The sequence below is a fragment of the Elgaria multicarinata genome, chromosome 6 (genome assembly GCF_023053635.1).
Source record: "Elgaria multicarinata webbii isolate HBS135686 ecotype San Diego chromosome 6, rElgMul1.1.pri, whole genome shotgun sequence".
Lineage (NCBI taxonomy): Eukaryota > Metazoa > Chordata > Lepidosauria > Squamata > Anguidae > Elgaria > Elgaria multicarinata.
This window is the reverse complement of record NC_086176.1, coordinates 27,063,999-27,083,650: the sequence shown is the minus strand read 5'-3', so window position 1 is coordinate 27,083,650 and position 19,652 is coordinate 27,063,999. Positions and strand designations below refer to the sequence as shown.

General features: G+C 42.1%; 1 protein-coding gene across 1 annotated transcript in view; it reads right to left on the bottom strand.

Annotated features, from left to right (window-relative positions):
* The window catches only part of SUSD1 (sushi domain containing 1), a 54,785-nt gene that overhangs the window by 13,331 nt on the left and 21,802 nt on the right, over window positions 1-19,652 (bottom strand). Inside the window, exons 8-14 of the mRNA XM_063128462.1 lie at window positions 17,642-17,782; window positions 16,119-16,210; window positions 15,194-15,380; window positions 13,842-13,939; window positions 11,633-11,819; window positions 5,837-5,930; window positions 2,438-2,696 (exon numbers count right to left, since the gene is read on the bottom strand). Coding sequence (XP_062984532.1) covers window positions 2,438-2,696; window positions 5,837-5,930; window positions 11,633-11,819; window positions 13,842-13,939; window positions 15,194-15,380; window positions 16,119-16,210; window positions 17,642-17,782 — 1,058 coding nt within the window. The remainder of the gene's footprint in view (window positions 1-2,437; window positions 2,697-5,836; window positions 5,931-11,632; window positions 11,820-13,841; window positions 13,940-15,193; window positions 15,381-16,118; window positions 16,211-17,641; window positions 17,783-19,652) is intronic.

The following is a 19,652-nucleotide window of genomic DNA, read 5'->3' as shown; positions in this document are numbered from 1 at the left end:
TAAGTACATTCATTAAACAGCAGAGCAAAAACAAATCTTGATGTGATTGCTCAATCACAATCAACATTCCTTTCTGCTCTATGATTTAAATCAATCCACATACGCATTGGTGTGCATCACTAACCTGCAAGGAAAACAAAGATGTAAATTAAGGTTGCATTGTACCTGGGCCAGTTCTTTCAGAAACACTTCAAGTTAAACCAGAAGGCAAGTGGAGCAGGACATGGAGCAAAATGAACCTATGGAACAACAGCGGAACGAAACGGAGTTCATCCCTAAATACAAAGTAGTGAGCCTGGCAATTGCTGAACTTCTATATCTATAGTGGAACTTTAAAAAAGAATGAGTCAGAGCTAAGGGCACTACAATATGGGTTCTTTTTCATGGGTGTTGTATTGCAGGGGTCAGAACCTAAGGCCCAGGGACCAATCTGACCCTTCAGGACACCCCAGATGGCAACCCACCCACTTTCCCCTGACTTCCAAACATTTGGTGACTTCCTGGCTTTTGTGCAGTCCCCCACCCTTCTAAAGGTTGAAATACCTCTTCTAAGGGTTAGTTGCTGGCAATCAGAGCTTTAATATGCTGATTTGCTGGGCCCACCCCTTTTGACTCCAGCCCTGCCCACCACTGGAATGTGGCCTGATAGCATCTCTAAAATGCAATTCAGACCTTGGGCTGAAAGAGGCTCAATACTCCTGTTATTGTGTTATCAGGAGAGTAAAAATACATCATGGCACCAAGAGGAAGGCACGTGGCAATTCAGAGGACAGCTGAGAACACGATCCAAAATTACAGAAGTTCTCAGATCAAATGACCACAGGGACTTCTTCCCCTTCTAGATACTGTCTACCTCACAGCCTTTCTTTCCACTTCCTGCCCTACCACAGCGTCTGCAGTCAGGTGAACACTAGCCTAAATGAAAATAGCAACTTGGAATAAAGCAAGTGCCATTTGGAAGAAAGACCCAGACATCAACCAACTATTGTTCACTAAATATTCACATCTGTAATTCCCAAATGTGAATCAGATTTGGTGCTTGTGCCTCACAGCATAATTTGGTTTTAAGTTTCTATTTTTAATCCTATTTCAATTTATTAAAGGTATGTCTCTCTCTCTCTATTCATGTGATGAGGATTTCTGAAAGCACTAATAAGCTTCCTTCGTCTCAACAGGGTGAATGACTTGAAAAGAATTTGAAAAACCAGACATTCCAATAAATGAAAGCTCTTATTTTGACCCAGGGCATAGAGTGAGCTTAGATATCTCATTTTAAGCTGGTGGGCAGGTAGATTAGGGTTTTATGGTACTGAAGCAGCTAGGCCCTATTACATCAAATATTTAATGAGCTCTCTTGAAATCTGTCCATAATGTTGAATTTGTTTTAGATTGGCAGGGGGTAGCAGAAGTTATAATGTCAAAAGTTATCACCAAAGTCCTTCAACATTTGGGACTGAAATATTAGAAGGAATTTCTGTGTTGACATATTGTCATTCCCAGGGGCGTTTGAGGCTCCAGTTTTAAAGTGGGTATCACTGCAGCTACCAAGCTGTGTGTCTGTCCTAAGAAAAGAAAAGAAAAAGACCACGACCTGGCTACATCATCCACAAATGAGTACTCCCTCACACCCAAAAGTCCTCTGACTTTCATGAGCCCCCAGTGAAAGTTGCAGAAATTCCCCTCACCATCTCCATTTGTCTCCATATGTGCCCTTTTTGGGGGTCGTCCCCCCCCCCCACACACACATCTACGGTATGGTGGGTGACCTACAGGAGAAAGGGGCTTACACAGTGGTGGCAGCCCAACTGTTGAAGGCTCTGCGCAAGGAGGCTCACTTGGTGCCTAGGAAAGGAAAGGAACCTCTCGTGCAAGCACTGAGTCATTACTGACTCTTGGAGGGACGCCAGCTTTCGTTGACGTTTTCTTGGCAGGCTTTATAGCGGGGTGGTTTGCCGTTGCCTTCCCCGGCCGTTATTACCTTTCCCCCAGCTAGCTGGGTACTCATTTTACTGACCTCGGGAGGATGGAAGGCTGAGTCAACCCGAGCCGGCTGCTTGAAACCAGCTTCCGCTGGGATCAAACTCAGGCCGTGTGGAGAGTTTTGGCTGCAGAAACTGCTGCTTTACCGCTCTGCGCCACACGAGGCTCTTGGTGCCTAACTTGATGTTATTTCAGTGCCAGGTAAATAGCATTTTATGCTCTCCAATGTGCTTTTAAATCCTCTGCACATTGTTTTTATGTTGCTTTATATTTACTTTTAAATCCACAGACTACTTTTATGCTGCTCTTTTATACACTCATGCTTTAATGTTTAAAATTTGTTTTATTGCAATTTTAACTTGTTGTGAGCCATCCTAGGAACATGGAGAATAAATCAAATAAGTATAATTCTCAGTCAAACCAACAAAACAGGGAAAGAACTGAGCAGCACCCATACCCCATTCCATTCACTGATAGTCTTCAGTATGATGCAATAATCTTTTCCTTTTTTCAAGGGAGCATTGTAAAATTTCCCATAGTATCGTCTGTCTCCAAGGGTGAAGTCCAGCATGTTGTCAGCAATGACCTGGGCTGGGAATTCAGCTGCCACATAGCCCTCTGAGTCACTGCCTTTGCTGAAGTAAGCTAGGCTAGTCAAGGAATAACAATTAAAGCTGCACTGTGGTCTCCAGGGAGCAGCAATCACTTGGTAAGAACTAGAAAGAGACAGAAAAGCATGTAGTCAAAAGCTATTTATATTCAATTGCCTCTTGATGTCTGTACTGTTTCCCTTCAAAGTTCTCAATCACTGGCCATCACTAAATGGTTTGTGATATTGTAGAAAATAACCTGCAATCCTAAAAGATTCAGTAACACAAGTGTAAACCTAGAGTTGTACTATTCACACCACTGGATTTGCAGAATAGCAAGCAAATACAGAAGGTAAGAACATGAGAAGAGACATGCTAGTTTGGACCAAAGTCCTATCCAGCCTCACAGAGCATGGCTAGAGTGGGGGATATTCTGGGGATCGCCCCGGGGTCATCCCTGTGCATCCACATGATGCACAGGGGATCCCGGGAGCAGGGAGGGATGATCCCTCCCTTGCCCCGGGATATCGCCCTACAGTTTTATTCTGATTTTTCCGTGGTCTCAGGATAATCCCGAGACCGCGGAACATGTGGCCCGCCATCACGGTTTTGTCCCGGCTCCTTGCGAGTAACCACGAGGACCTGGGCATGGGGCACCGAGCTCCTCAGGAGCTCTGTGCCCATCAGGAGTGGGCGAAGGTTTTTTTTAAACTTATCTTTTGTGCAGGAGCGCTCCAGCACTCTTTTCCGATTAAAAACAAAAAACCAAAATGGCTGGCACGACATCCTCTTTCTCCTGGGACGTTGCGCACGGCGTGTAAATAAGAGCGATGTTCTCGTGATCATAAAATCATGAGATCGTCACCTAGCACCCCGCTCGTCTAGCCATGCCCACAGTGGCCAATGAGATGCCTATCAAAGCCCCAAAAGTAGGACATGACTGCATTATTATCGTCCCACTTGTGTACCCCAGCAACTTATACTGAGAGAAATACTACCTTCTAATACTAGAGGTAACACGTAGCCATCCTGACTACTAGCTATTGATAGCCTTATCCTCCATGAATTTTTTCAATCCACTTTTGAAGCCATCCACATTGTTGCCTATCACTAATGATGGGCATGGGGAGAGTAAGATGGAGAGTGTAATGCGTATCTATGCACTCAACACAGAGAATTCCATTGCATCTATGGCTTAGAATGCAGATGCAATGCAACCTTCTGTGTGGAGTGCATAGATATGCATTACAGCCTCCAGGATATAGAATCTAAGGGGTCCCTCTCAGCTGTAGGCTATAGTCACAGTATGACGTAACCAAACCATTGGTAACTGTTGCCAAATCAGACTAACTTATGAACAGCTGCAGTTGGCTCGCTAGGTATAGTTGTGAAAAAGCTCTAAAGACTACTGCCACCTGAGAACCCAAGGAGAGCATAGGATCCAAGAGTACTCCCAAGCTATGAGTCTGGTCTATCAGGGGAAGAGTTACTCCATCCTAACCAGGTTAAATCCCAGTCCCCAAGCCAGGCTTTCTACTGACCAACCTCTGTCTTTTCTGGGTTTAATCTCAGCTTGTTCACCTCCAAAAGGAAGGGGGGAAAGGCAGCACCATGCCCAAGGTCACCCAGGGCCTAGTCCAAAGATGCAGTCTCGAGATCCCTTAATATAGATTAAATGTCCCTTAATATCCTTTACCCATACACAAATGAATGCTTGCTTATGGCAAATGGAGATTCAAATCAATTGCCAATCAGAAATATAAAATTGAAATAATGTTAAAGAATTTCCCAGAGGATCTAAAGGGTAGATTATGTAAAATATTAAAAGAGAAAAATAAAATAAAATTAAAGGATTGGGTAAGAGATATTAAAATAAGAGAGGATATGGAAAATTTGTTAAAGGAGAAGAAGCTATCGTGGCTAGAGTATGGTCAATTAGATCAATGGAATAAAAAGTGGATTAAAGATAATAGAATGTGCAGAAAGATGACGAGGTTTGAAGAATTAGTAGTAAGTAAGGAGAAAGGAAAAGGAGGTAGTATAGTTTTAAAAGGATTAATGAGTGAAATATATAAAATATTGTTAGAGAAGGAGTTTAGAGAGAATACAGAGAAAATGGTTTGGGAATCAGATTTGAAGATACAAATAGGGCGACAGAGCTGGGAGGGACTATGGAAACAAAGAGTGTTGAGAAGTTTATCAGTAAGAATAAAGGAGAATTATTTTAAAATTTTATGGAGGTGGTACCTAACCCCGGTTAGATTGAATAAGATAAGTGATCAACATTCAGCAAATTGTTGGAGAGGTTGTGGGGAAAAAGGAACGTATTTACATATGTGGTGGCAATGCAAATATGTACAAAGATTATGGAAGATGGTGTTCTCAGAAATTGAAGAAATAGTTGGAATGAAAATAGAACAAACACCAAAAATAGCATTGCTGTCACTATTTGAAGATATAAAGTGTGGAAAAGGAACTATAGAGCTGATATCGAGTTTGTTGGTTGCAGCACGACTGATGGTAGCTAGGAACTGGAAGATTCAAGGGGAATATTCTATTGAGGAATGGTATAAAGAAGTATGGGACATAGCCATTAATGATAAACTGACATGTAATATTAAGTGGAGAAAAGGCGTAACTAAAATAAATGAGTTCGAAGGAATCTGGAAACAGTTCCTAGTGTTTGTGTTTACTAAGGGAAGTGGGAAACCACCAGCAGAAGAAACGATTAGATTTTGGACTCAAGAATGATCCCGAGGTGGGGGGTGCACTTTTATGTTAAGAACGAAGATGTTGTAGTATGATAAGGTATATGTAATAGTTTTTGATATTTGTACTCAACAATTATTCAATATGTATGTAGCAGATGTTTGAAGTTTTTTTTTCCTATTGTGTTTGTTTTAGTTATATTTTGGAATGTTTTTTTATGTTTATATAGTGTTGAAAATGAATAAAAAAAAGAAATATAAAATTGAGGAGTGTTTCATTGGCTTGAGTTAATTTATGGAAAATGCAACGATGTGATCTTGCATATGTGGCAAAAGATTCTGTGCTTTGAGGATCACTAGATTTTGGGGTCTATAAGCAGCAAGCTATACAATATAGGAAGTAAACCCACATATGGAATAAATTAAATCTCTTGAATTTCAATGAAATTTGGAAAGACTTGGAACAAAATAATCTAATCAGATAATGTTGAAAAACAATCAAGTGTAAATATTAAGTGTTCTTGGATGTCTGAAAAACTTAGCATAAAACCCAGATACCTTATGGGTCCATTCTTTTCTTCCGCCTTCCTCAGGCTGAACAATGGTGAAGAACCATAAACTGTTACGAATTTTACTTCTGGAGATTGAGGATCTAAAAAACAATAACCCCCACATATTGTTCTTATTGCTGCAATAAAGATTTACTCATTACAGAGACCAGGGCAATTTACAAACAGCAAATCCATAATAAAATCTATAGCAATAGTACAATGAAAATAGTAGCAGAATAAAAAAACCTATCCTTATTTAAACAAAAAACAGCATACAGATTGTAGAATTTTGTGAACCGCCCAGAGAGCTTCGGCTATTGGGCGGTATAAAAATGTAATAAATAAAATAAAACAAAATAAATAAAAATAAAACAAAGCAACCCATCTGGATGTAGCCCCAACATAGCATCAAAAGCATAATAAAAATGAATAAAACCATCACTAAAGGCTTCTCTTGAAAAAGTCACATTTTAACCTGGCATCAAAAAATGTTCAGTATTCAGGTTAGGTGGAGAACACTTAAGTTGGGTTTTCCTTAAAGTTGGTGCTACATCCAAAGCGGTCTTGCTCCTAGTGGACACTGGTTGCATTTCAGCCAGTGGGGGAATCCGGAGTAGAACTTAAGATGTTAAAAGAGGTGCTCCCGAGGAAAGATGTGGAGTAAGGTAGTCATTTAGGTATGTATTATACAGTCATTTTAGCATGCAAAATACTGTGTGTGTGTCCACACTGTTTCACCTATATCATAACTTTAGGCTGGACTCCATGAAGACTCCATCTCAAGGCAAGTGCTGTATCCCCCTTGGTTCAAAGAGAATTGAAAATCTAATGCTACATTAAACATTATAAATTGCAATTTCGAGCTGAAAATCAAAGCTTTTAAAATATTAGTATGTAATGGTGCTGATAAACACAGGCTTGCACATTTTGGATAACCTTGGTATCCAGCCAAAATCTGTGCTTGCCCTTAAGGAGCAATCTAGATTGTGATATTACACTGCATCCTGTAGGCACTCTGAGGGCTTGTTCCTGTCATGCTGAGTCTCAAAGAGCCTTGGGATGCAGACAAATGCCTCGTGAAATATTACAATTTTCTCTTTTTAAAAACAGCCTGATTAAAATTAAAGTCAAAAGCCCTTCCCACGTAAATAAAAAGCCACAGGGAAAATATATTTTTGAGGGCAAGTATGGTTAAATACAGCACAATAGGTCATATACTATATTGATATTACGGCCTTGATCATGTGAGCCATCAAGGAATGCTGGCAAGTCGTAAAAGGAACTAGCACCCAGACTCTGTACATCACAAGGAAGATCACCCACTGTATCTGCAGGGATCATCTTGTATGCTCCTGTTTTTTACTGCTGTCACTCAAGTATTGGGCAAAAGGCGGGATACAAATAAATATAATCATCATCATCATCTTTAGGTGATCATCATATAAGTCATCGTTGATTCAATTATTAAATATGCATAAAGTTGCATCATAGTGAAAATAATGAGCTGAATCTGGTGGAAGCTGACTTCTCTGCCTCCCCCTGGTCGCCTCTTCACCCACTGAAAAGTCTTCCCTAAGTGATAGGGAACACTGTCAAATGGGGTGCGCAGGGGTGGCTGAGGGGGAAGGGGGGGGAAGGGGGGACTCCCTCCAATCAGGCAGTGCTTCTTTCTGAATCCAACCCAATAGTTCAGAAGCAATGGGCCTACTTTTGAAGTAATGCATGTGGGTGGTAGGAGGCATTGTTGACAAAGATGCATTCCCTCCTACAGTGAGAGAGAAGGAGAAATGCCTGTTTTAAGATGGTGTTTTCCATCTGTAAATTTTATAAGCACTTCTATGGAACCCTTGAAAAACCTGCCACGACACAGGCTCTGAACACCAGGCCTGGCCGCGGCTACTCCCTGCTCAAGCCAAGCACCACCGCTTGATATGCCTGAGGCGAGGGACAAAAACCACCTTCCTCCAAACTATGTGGAGAAAGGGGTTAAATGGAGAAGAATTTCAATAATAAATTAAAGTGCTGTGAGTTATATGTGCTGAGGTGAATTATTGTCAGAGTGGGTGCTAAATGTATAATCTTCAGATAATATATGCCAAACAGACACGTGGGATTTTTGTGAAACAAAATAATAAATATTTATTTTAAAAAGTTCACAAGCTTTGTTTCAAATTAAAACATTAAAAAAAAAACTTTTTGAAACCTTTCATCCAATCCTTTCACCCATTCACATACCTTTCTCTCACACAATCACTCTTGAGCTTTCTTTATTATCAGTATTGTTTAATATACATCAACTATGTGCACACCACACTCCAAAGACACCACTCTCTACACTGAACCTCAAATTCTCCCAACCCAAGTACTCTAAACACCAAGAGCTAACACAGAGAGCGCGAAAGACTCTAAGAGTACCCAAAAGTCCCTAACAATCCCCTCCGTCATTCCCTTATATATCACTCCTCTCCCTCCCAAGACATTCTAACTCCGCCCACTCAGGCCAACATTCTAAAAACCACAGACTTACAAACTGCAGACATACATTTGGGAACTGACTTGTGGGGTGTAACGCCACAAAACCCTTTGCCTAAAAATGGTGCCCTGATTAATTAGGAACAATTGTTTTAACTGATGATTCTAACTGATCAATTGATTAAATGTGGTTACCTACTATTTTATCCCTTTCATTTTATCCACTCGATTTGTGCAGTTTGTTGAGATCTAAAATTATGAATATTTATTCTCCATAAATACAAGGCTGTTTCCTTTTTAACTTATGAAAATAGGTAATCCACCTTGCTTGCAGTGGTAAATATGCAACTAGGACTTGGTGTGGGTGTTGGGGTGGGGGGGAAGTCAAGTGGGAGCGGTGGAATCTGCAGCAGAAAAACAAGTGGTGGGGAAAAGATTTAAGTACCCTCATACCATGGTTCCTGTTGCTTCTCCATGGAAAACAGGGCCCACTCCAAGGGATGTGTTTGTTTAGAAAAACTTGCTGTCAGGGTTTTGTTACATGCATTTGCCCATCAATCCTTTCTTAGTCCTGTGTCCTGACTAAAACGCTGCTGAGACCACCAGTAATTTAAACATAGGATCTGGTCATGAGATGCAAAATAAATAGAAATGACTGTGTAACTTGTGACCCACTAAGCTGAATACTCGTTTAGACATGGAAGGCAGTCCACTAGTAATTCAATAAACCTGCTTTAGCTGCCTTTCTGGGACTGGAAAAATGGGGGGGGGGGGGAGCCAGGGGGAGCATTAAGCAGCTGCCAGGACAATACAGGGTCGATGAGGATGAATTTGACTTGGTGAGTCACATTTTGTGTAGCTTTGGATTACAGACTGATGAATCATTTAGCAGACTGTTTTATCTGGTTAGAAGTCAGTGGACGAGAACAGCAGCAGGCTCCTTGGGGAGCTATTTTAAAATGCAGCATTAACCACTATATCTGGCAAACACAATACAAGACTATCAATCGGAACAAAAACGTTGAGATTCTTTTATGTTTCAAGCTCAGCTGCACTGTGCACAGGTAGAAAAGAGAAGTATTGTAGCAGCTCAGGTTTCTAAAGATACCAAAAAGATGAATTCTCTGTTTCTTCTTTAGAAAACAACAACTCTGAAGGTGCTGAAACAAATTTATGTATGGAAGATAAACAGCTTCACCTAGTGGTTGATTAAAGATAGGGATATAAAGAATTTGCAAAGACGCCCTCTTCTGTGTTGAAAGCCAGCTGGTTAAGCAGATAACACACTTTTCACAGTGCAGGAGAAATAAGAAAGGTGATTTGCTATTAGGGAACAGTACTTGTTCAACAATGGCAACAACCTAATGAAGTTAATGCACAATGTTTTTTGTCTTTTCTAAGAGATAACGTTCCCTTTTGCTTTTTCAGATCATTCATGTTTGCAAAAACTCCTCCTCATCATCATGATCATTAGTCATTTACGCTGCACTTTTAATGTACATAATCCTTTATAATGCTTTATGTTGTTTTTATCCAGCTGGAACCCATAATTCCTTCATGCTGAAGATCATTTATTATTCCCTTTTTTTTCTAGGGCTGCAAGCTTTTATTAGTTAGAAGGTGCTTCCAGATGTGGCTTTTACTGAGCAATTGCACTGCCTCACTCACAGAATTTTATAGGGTGTGTGTGTGTCAATTTGTAACCCTACTATCCTTTCCTATTGGTTTTTTTCTGACATTTTTTCTTACCAGAAAAAAAAACCCATTAAAGAAGAAAAGATAGAATCACAACTAAAGTTTTAGCTGCTCAAGTTGGGGTCCTCTGATAAACATGAATGATATTGTAACTAACTTTGGAGAGCGTGGCAGGTGAAAATACACCTGACCTGCACCTTCTATCAGAAGATAATATTTATTTAAATTAAAGGATTTTCAACGTTTTTCAGTGGAGTAGGTGACATCAGTCGTTGGGCACTATGCAAGCAAGTTCTTGCCCTTTTTAGTAGGATTTAGCTCCAGGTAAACAGGAGTAGGATTACTGTATTTCTTCAATTCTAAGACGCACTTTTTTCCCCATATAAACATCTCTAAAAACAGGGTGCATCGTGGGTGCGATTATTATTCTTAGAATCAAACCTTTTTTCTGTTGATGGTACTGAAATTAGTGTGCGTCTTACAATCGATGGCTGTCTTACAATCGAAGAAATACGGTACTGTTTAACAGCCTAACCCTGGTGGGAACGCGGGAGAGGGCCTTCTCCATGGCTGCCCCGGGACTCTGGAACTTCCTTCCCAGGGAAGCTAGACTGGCTCCCTCCCTGGTGTGTTTCCAGAGGCAGGCAAAAACTTCTCTGTTCTGGCTGGCCTTTGGGGGACAGTCTGGACCTCTGCTTATGTGTTGTTTAAATACTGTTTTTTGTTTTGTTTTTAAAAATTATTTGTATTTTAAATGTTTTAAAATGTTTTAAATGATTTAATATTGTAGCATGTTTAATTATTTTTTAATTTTTGTATAACTCGATCTGTTTTAACTGTACATGTTTTAATTTGAGTCCCAGTATTGGGAAAAAGACAGAATAATGCTAACAAACAACAACAGAACAAGAATAACAACAACAACCCATAAATTGAAATGAAATATATATCCAGTGTGGAGTTCTGTACAGACAAGGTAGTCACTTGCAGCCAGTAACATGCCCCAAACTAGACACAGTGGTGCCATCAATCACATATTTACCTTGTTCACACCTAAAGAAAGAGGATGACAGGTAAAAGGAGGACATGGGAAAGGAGACTTGAACTCTCCCGCTCCTGAACCTCATCTCCCTTGTGACTGGTGGCTCCAGCCACTTTGCACTGTTCCTGCCTCTGATGCCAGAAGTGAGCCAAGAACAGAGAAAAGTGGCCAGAGCACTGGTACCTTTTTACTGTTAAAGTAATACCTTCCACCCACAATTTATACATGAATGGAACAGACATATGACATGAAACGCATCACGGCTAGTTTGGTCCTTAATATTAGAATCATGGTGTCCCATGTCCAAAGTTAGCTCTCCTTCTACCACGGCAAGAACTAGTGGTTCTGCTGTGATAACACTCTGCTTAACATAAGCATTAAGTGCCCTTCATACTCTATATGCAAGTTTACCTACTAACAGTGGTCAGGTAAGCAGCACAGAAAGTGACTTGATCCAACAAGGCAGATGCTTCACAGTGATCAACAGCAAGAACGGAAAAATAAGGTAGTTATCTACAATTACTTCTGAACTCTTAGTCTAAAGGTGTAGCCTGATTATAAGAAGAAAGAGGAAAATATGAAACAAGGCCTTACCAGTGATTGGTGTTGTCATATAAACTAGGACACTGTGATCCAGGTTTGCTGTGGAGATGTTAACAGTGTAATTACTGCCTGGAGGTAAAGTAAAGCACACCTCTGGGATCTGAGAGACTGTGGTGAAATTAGGAGTTATCGTATAACAGAATTCCTTCTGATACCAGCGAAGACCCTGTATGTGAAACTGTAATGAAGTGTGCACAAGGCTGTGAATTAAACAATTTTTATATTTAACACATATGCAGTAGGAGGACCTCATAAATTTAAGCACACTGAAAAACATTATGGAATGGGAAAGGCAACATACATGCCTTATTTGTAAAAACAACACAATTGCATAAAAATGTCCCCAGGAACTGGCTTGGTCTCCCTGTGAAGCAGAATGAAGCAGAAAGGGAGCGACAGAACAGACCAGGGGTAGGCAATTTGTGGCCCTCAGCCCAATTTCAAATCCCCTCCACAAGTGATCTTTTCAGACCTCAGGCAAGAACGATGTGTCTCTTGCTTGGCAGCCCAGAGGGCAAGGAAGAAAAGGGAGAAAGAGAGAAAAGGGGTGGCAGAAAAAAGAGAGAAAAAGGAAAGAGGGTCTTCCTACCTTCTTTTTGGCTCTGGCTCTACCCACCACCAGCTCATTTCCCCCAACAGATTACCCCGGGAGAATGTGAGCCTTGATCGAAAAAGGTTCCCCAACCCTGAAATACACTGCTGCTGCTGGGGGTAGGGTGGGGTGGGGTGTTATGCCTATGTACATCACTCATGTCCAACTTGTGAGCTTCCCACAGGCAGCTGTTTGGCCACTAAGGAAACAGAATGCCGGCTTAGATAGACCTTTGCTCTGATTCAGCACCACCCTTTTCTCAGGTTCTTTGGAATGCTGACCCACTGCCAAATGCTCCTTGGAAAAAGAAAACTGACACAGCAAGGAGAAAGGTTTAGCTAAGCCTGTACTGACAGAGAATGGCTTTTGGGTTAGAACCCATTCAAAAATTTAAGTCCCCACCTTCAATCTGAAGTGATACAACAATCCATTCTACCACCCGCTTCTGCTGCTTGTGTAGACCAGACCTCAGGGACTACCTTGTGCCAAGTCAGAGCAGTGATCCATCCAGCCCAGCTACATCTCCAGGGATTCACACTTTGAGTCTGGAGGAAGGAGTCAGCTGTCTCTCTGAAGACAGATCTAGTATTCTATGAGCTGACATAGCAGGCTATTTGCCCCCAATGTAAAGCCAGCTTCCCAACTTTCGAATGCCATTTTTGGTAGAAAGGTAGGGTACAAATCAAATAAACACATAACCCTGTTTTACATACATGCCAGCAAGTTGAATGCTGGATCAGTGACTTGCTTATCAGACCAAGGAGGCATATCATCCTTCCCTCCCACCTCAAACTCTTCTGTATTAGGGGGGGGTGGAATTAAACCTGGAAATTCAGTTAAGAGACCTGGGGGCCTGGGAACATCTATAGCAGGGGCAGCCTATTTCAAGGGGCCTTGGGGCCACTGCCCCTCCCCACAGAGGTTTGCTGCCAAAATTCAGCAGAAAAACACTACAGTACCCAAAAGCTTGAGAACAAACTAAATGTGACCCTTTTAGCACTCCGCACAGCTAAAATGGCCAATTACCCCTGCTACTGCTGAATTCGGCAATGTGGGGCAGGCAACTGGGTGTGGAGGGAGCTGCCATGCACCACATGAGCTGCCTGTTGACCAACCCTGCTCTATAGCTTCAGTCCTGGCTCAGAATGTCTCCCTCAGAATGTGTTACACATAACCATCAATGTAGTGTAAACACAATGTCCTCACCAAACAATATAAAGTTTGCTTGCCAATGCACATGCTACCTGATAAAACTCTGCAAAGTATCTTTGTTTGCTAATGCTACAGCTGCTATATTTCTCAACAAACTGGTTTGGCTGCCTCGCTAAGCTTGGTAATTGTTGATAGTATATTAGATGAAAGTATTATGACAGACTCATTGTCCCTTCTTGTGTAAACATACACAATTTCTTCGTTCCCTGTTGCCTCTGATCAGTTTTTTCAATGGCTACCAAAATCTGGAAAACTTGTGTACCAGAGGCAATAATGGGATACATCTCAAGCAACAATGCCCTCTTTGTCTTGCCGTAAATACTCTGAAAAACAGTCTATCTCAGGGCCTTACTCCCAGTACTTCCCCATTGCACTCAGAAGTTGTGCCTCACTTACTACATAGGTTTCCTCAGCTTGTGTTCTTCCTGATGCTCTTTGCCACTTAATACAGGTGTCATTAAATATGGAGATGTTCTTGAATGCAACTTCCTTTTCTGGAAAATAAGGGGGTGTAGGGGAGAGACTGAGGGCTAAATATTCACAAACTCTTAATCAATTCTATATTACAGTGATATTTTGTTAATAAGAACAACATGCAGCACTGAAAACTATAAAGCAGAAGCCTGCAGCCCAATAACTGGCTGGTCAGATGAAATCAGTATGTGAAATTCAGGCACACTCTCCAGCTTACTGATTGCTGTGGCTCTTTACAGGTTGCCAGATAATGTCAATGAAAGATTCAAGTGACAAAATTCCCATAGGGGATTAGATTCTAGTAACCCCTTTCCTCTTTGGCTTCCCTCCCTTGCTTGCCCACATCCTTCCTGCCCCAAAGTACACAGCCCTTCCTCTCTTGAGCCCCATATACAGTTGTCCTCCTATCCTACTTGCTCTTTGCTGCCCTGATTTTTTCAAGTCCATGACTCCACCAGGCATTACTTCTTCAGGGGCTTGCTTTCTAAGCCATTGCCTACTTCAATCCACTTCTTTTAGCAATGTTATCTCTTGACCAGCTTTTGAAGAATTCTCCCTCACTCTCCCCCACCATATAGCCCTTCCTGACCGTAAGTGTTGTAGGATTCCTTCAATGGCCTTTCTTGCATTAGTCTCTTCTTGCCTATATCCTCAGTCCAGTGCCCATTCTGCAAACTTCCTTCAGACTTCCTGTCTCTGTTCTCATTGTCCCTTAGGTTGCTTAACTCCTAGATTTTTTTCTCATTCTTCAGCCATCCTCTAGATGGGATTTTAATCATAGCCAATTTGACAATTTCCCCTTCCCACACAGAAGCTGGACTGCAAAATTTAGTTTCCTCAACAATTAATGCTTTTGGGCTATCACATCAACTCAACCAATCAGTGTCAAAAGCTTCACCATCACATTACAATATAGATTATGCTTTGCATATTATGCAACATTTTTTTAAAAAAAAAAATCAATAAAAAATTAACACTGCAATGTGCATTTTCCCTAAACAGAGTTTGTGTTACTTGGTTTCAACTAAAAAAGACATTAAATATCCCAGAACAGTGACTTAGTCACATCCTCCATTACAATTTTATGTCACTGGTGAGTCTTTTGTATGCTATCTAAAATTATTACCATGGGAAATATTTAAACTGATTGAGGTCACTCCCCAGAGAACTCTGGAAATTGCAATCTCATGAGTGTGAGCAAAAGATCCCTAAGTGAATTCTAAGCATCATTCTTGATCACTAATATCAAAATTTTGTGCAAGTGTAGAACCTACCAACTACTGGGCGTGTTATTTTGACTTTTAAAACCAAATTTACTGATTCTGCAGTGATTTCCACAGTGTAATTTGCATCCTGATGTAGTGACAAACACACATTTACAGCCTCCTCAGTTGCGGGAGGGTTAATCAATACATCTGCAATTTTTATCGGTTCATTCCCTAGCATTCTCATCGTAGTGAGCTGTAAGGGAAACAAAAAAGAAGTCAATTCTAAAAACAAGACTTCAGGGATTATCTACAATTGATCAATTGCAACTCCCCAGAGAATTATGTAGTGCTGCAAGACAGGAGAGTAGACCCCTTACAAACAATAGTCAATGCCCTCACCACATGGGTTCTGAAGATTCTTTGTGAGGAGACGTCATGCCAGTTAAACTGGGATAAAACCTATATAGATTTGCATGCTCAGAATATGCTGAGATGGCAAGAAAACAGGCCAATATATCACATCTCCATTAAAGATGGGCTGAGAAGATAGCTTCCACAAAAGCAACCATGGCCGATCATGAATCACCTACATATCTATTAAGATATGTGTCCCAAAATGTTCAAAGTGAACCAGTTCAGTTCTTTGTTTATTTTGTGACTCTTAGGCCATTTCTACACCTAAGGATTATCCCAGGAAAATGGAGGGATCGTCCCTGCCTGCTCCCGGGATCCCCTGTGTGTCATTTGCATGCACCGGGATGATCCTGGGATGATCCCTGGAAAAAAGGCAAGTGTAGAAACAGCCCTAATTCTCCCATCCAAGAGAAATCTTAGCCATTCACATCATTTTTTTTAGACACTTGCGGCTTTTTGCAGGGTTTAAATAGATATATACATGTTCTCTCACACATACAGCAACTTGCCTGCCCCCACTAGAAAGCCAAGAAACTCTTATCTTTCTAACATAAAAGATTTAAAATATCTCACACACTCGATAAGTTTTATTTGCTCCAGGGTTTCTGTAACGCCTCCTCCATGTCAAACAAGAATTGTTCATTGCAGGGTTAAGAAAGTCTTGCATTTCTGCACAAAAAATATATATACATGCATACATAATTTTCCAGTTGTACTTGCAAGTGAATGCTATTTAAAACCTGATTTCTATTATAGGATCTGTTGCTGGTCAATTGCATACTTAAATCCAGGGTTCTCAATACCATCATATCCTTTCAACTAATTATTGATGGAGAAAGGGAAGGCCCAACTTTCTGCCTTGGTCACTTGCCTCTCTCAGCAACCCTCGACTCCGCAAGGGTGAAACACAGCTCTAATACACAACAAGCAGTTGATGGATTTTGCTGCAGATTTGCTTGGACCCAGAACGCCCAAGTTTATGTGGAAGTGGGGATGTGGCTGTATTGATTGTCCTGCCACTACTATGACACACACAGTATTTTAGAGCACTGAGGCCACTCTGGAACCACTGTCACTGCATTTAGTGAGCTGGCTCATTTAAATACTGTATTTCTTCGATTCTAAGACGCACTTTTTTCCCTAAATAAAGAGCTCTAAAAATGGACTGCGTCTTAGAATCGATGGCGTCTTAGAATCGAAGCAATATGGTAAGAGGAAAAGAGGAAGCTCCTGCAGCAGCCTCGAGCCATGCGAGCGAGGAGCTGGTTGGGTAAGCGCCTGGTTTTTTGTTAGGCAAATTTATTCGTAAGTCCCATCGATTTCCATGGGACCTACTCGCGTGTCGTCGTCCCCTGGTGCACAGACAAGTAAAGAGCAGGACTGGAGAGTTAAGTTTACTCTTTGTTTCAACGCCCCCCCTTCTTCCCGCGCAAACGGCAGTTTCTTCTCTCACAGAGGGAAAAAAGAAAAGGACACAACCATTAGAAGAAAGCGCGGGGGGGGGAGGTTGGCTGGGTGGTGAGGGAAGTATTTCTTTGATTCTAAGATGCCCTTTTTTCTCAAATAAACATCTCTAAAAATGGGGTGCGTCTTAGAATCGAAGAAATACGGTATGAATGTGTTTAAGAGGATTCTTTTGGGGATGCTGCTGGGGGAACTTGAAACTTCTGCCTTGGCATAGTGATCGCCTGCCCCAGAGACTAGTTCCCTCTGCACCAGCAAGAAACCTCCCGCAAGGCCTTGCCAGACTGCAGCACACGCTGCTGCTGCAGCGGATGTGTGCTGCAGTCCTGCCTCCACAGAGGAAGGAGGAGGCTCAGTTGAAATAGGTGCTGATGACTGAGGCGGGATGGACTGCCCCTGGGATGTATCTGTCCCCTGGGTAGAGGCAGCTCCTCCTCCACCACTGCTGAAACAGCAGTAGTGGGAGATACTGTTGTCGATGGTCACTCTGCCACATCCATCCTCAAGAGGTGCTGGCAGAGCCGCTTCCCCACGAGTTCCCTCCTAGCAAGCTGGACAGATGAAAGTTCTCCACGAGGTGGTGAGAACTGCCAACCCAATCTCGCCACCCCCACGGCCCCTGACTCCCGCTCTCACCCGGATCCTGCAGAGGCACTGCTGAGGTACTGGCGGCCTGGGTCTGGTGCAACACTGCAGATGACGTAGTTGCAGGCAAGGACTCCACCGCTGGCTGGGCAGGTGCCAAGTTCTCACTCACCTTGATCGCATCCAGGTGTGCTGCAATAGAGAGCCATAACGTATTCCAAGTCTGCCTCCTCATTTCCCTGGGTCGAGGCTGACTTTCCCCCCATTGATCAGATGAGATCCCTTTGCCTTTTACTATTGCCTGTAAAAGGGCCAACATTAAGGATGCATCCAGGTTCCCCTCCTCATCTGAAGATGAGGCAACAACCTGAAATAACATTTGGAAGGAGGCCCAGGGACTTTCCCCTTCCTCTCACCTTGGCCTTTATTTATATTTATTATTTATTTATTTAAGCATTTTTATCCCACCATTCAGCCAAAAAAGGCTCTCACGGCGGCTTACAAAAATATTTCTTGACAGTCCCTGCCCACAGGCTTACAATCTAAAAGACATGACACAAAAGGAAAGGGGATTGGGAGGGAGGAGGAGTGGGGAAAGAAAAGCAAATTCAGGCACTACATTCTTAGTTGCAAAGTTCAGCAGTGACAGTTGACAGTAGGAGGGAGGGAGCTCTCAGCTGGAGCTGGACCCAGGCACGATGGAGAGGTGCCTGGCTGCTGCTTCCTCCCTCACTGGTGGCCTCTGCAGATAAGGATTGTGACCCTGCACCCTAAACTGCAAAGTTCTGAATGAAATATTTCAATGGCTATTCTCTGTCATTTATTTTAGTATAATACCATCAAAGACTGTATTTTGCCTATCTTCAAACTAGTATTTTGTATCTCTGTTGGGTTAGAGAATTTATACACACCCATATGATTGCCAGTGTGGTGGAATGAACAGAGTGGGACAACTTGGATTAAAATTCCTACTCTGCCATGAAGCTCCCTGGAAAATCTTTATTTGTTATCCCAGCCCACCTCAAAGGATTGCTTTGAGGATTGGGCAGGAGACACATAGGGTTGGGTCACATTTAAGCCATGGTAGGCTGCGATGTGTGTGGGCAGCCATTGCCCAAACCTTGTGTAGGGTGACCATATGGAAAGGAAGACAGGACTCCTGTATCTTTAACGGTTGTATTGAAAAGAGAATTTCAGCAGGTGTCATTTGTATGCATGCAGCACCTGGTGAAATTTTCTCTTTATCACAATTCAAGCTGTTGCAGGGCAGGGCTCCTGCAGCTTGAACTGTTGTGATGAAGAGGGAATTTCACCGGGTGCTGCATGCATACAAATGACACCTGTTGAAATTCTCTTTTCTATACAACTGTTAAAGATACAGGAGCCCTGTCCTCCTTTTCATGTTGTCACCCTAATAATGTATAGTTGGCTGTTATATATCGGTAAAACACCCCTACCCCTCTTCAAACTGATAAAACTAAACGGGGGGGGGGGTGCCTACCTCTCAACCCAAACAAGATATGCTTGAGGCCTAAACAAAGACCAATAGGCAAATAGAGACCCCACTCCTACAGGAGGCCTAGAAGAATGGTGTAGGGAGAGGAGGCAGAGATCCTGGCTCATAGCAGACCCTTTCCAACAGAGCTTGTGTGTTCAATGCCGAAGGCTGCGGCCAGGCCTTGATTCCATGTTAATATCCCACCCCCTCAGTGAGCAAGCAGGCCACAGTGGCCCACTGTCCCAAGAAGAAAAGGCCAAGATGAATGGCTGCGTGACAGGCGAAAATGGCTAGATATACTGTATTTATACTGTATTTCGTAATTGTGTTTTTAACCTGTTGGGTGTTTTGTTGTGGTTTTAATTTTTGTGAACCGCCCAGAGAGCTTCGGCTATTGGGCGGTATAAAAATGTAATAAATAAATAAATAAATAAATAATAGATTTCTGCAAAGCCACCGCTGTGGCAAGTACAGCAGCAGCTGGAAAACACCCGCTGAATACTGAGCAAAGGCCCTGATCGTACTTCACAAACAATCCATTGGCCTGCTAGGCTGAAAGGAACA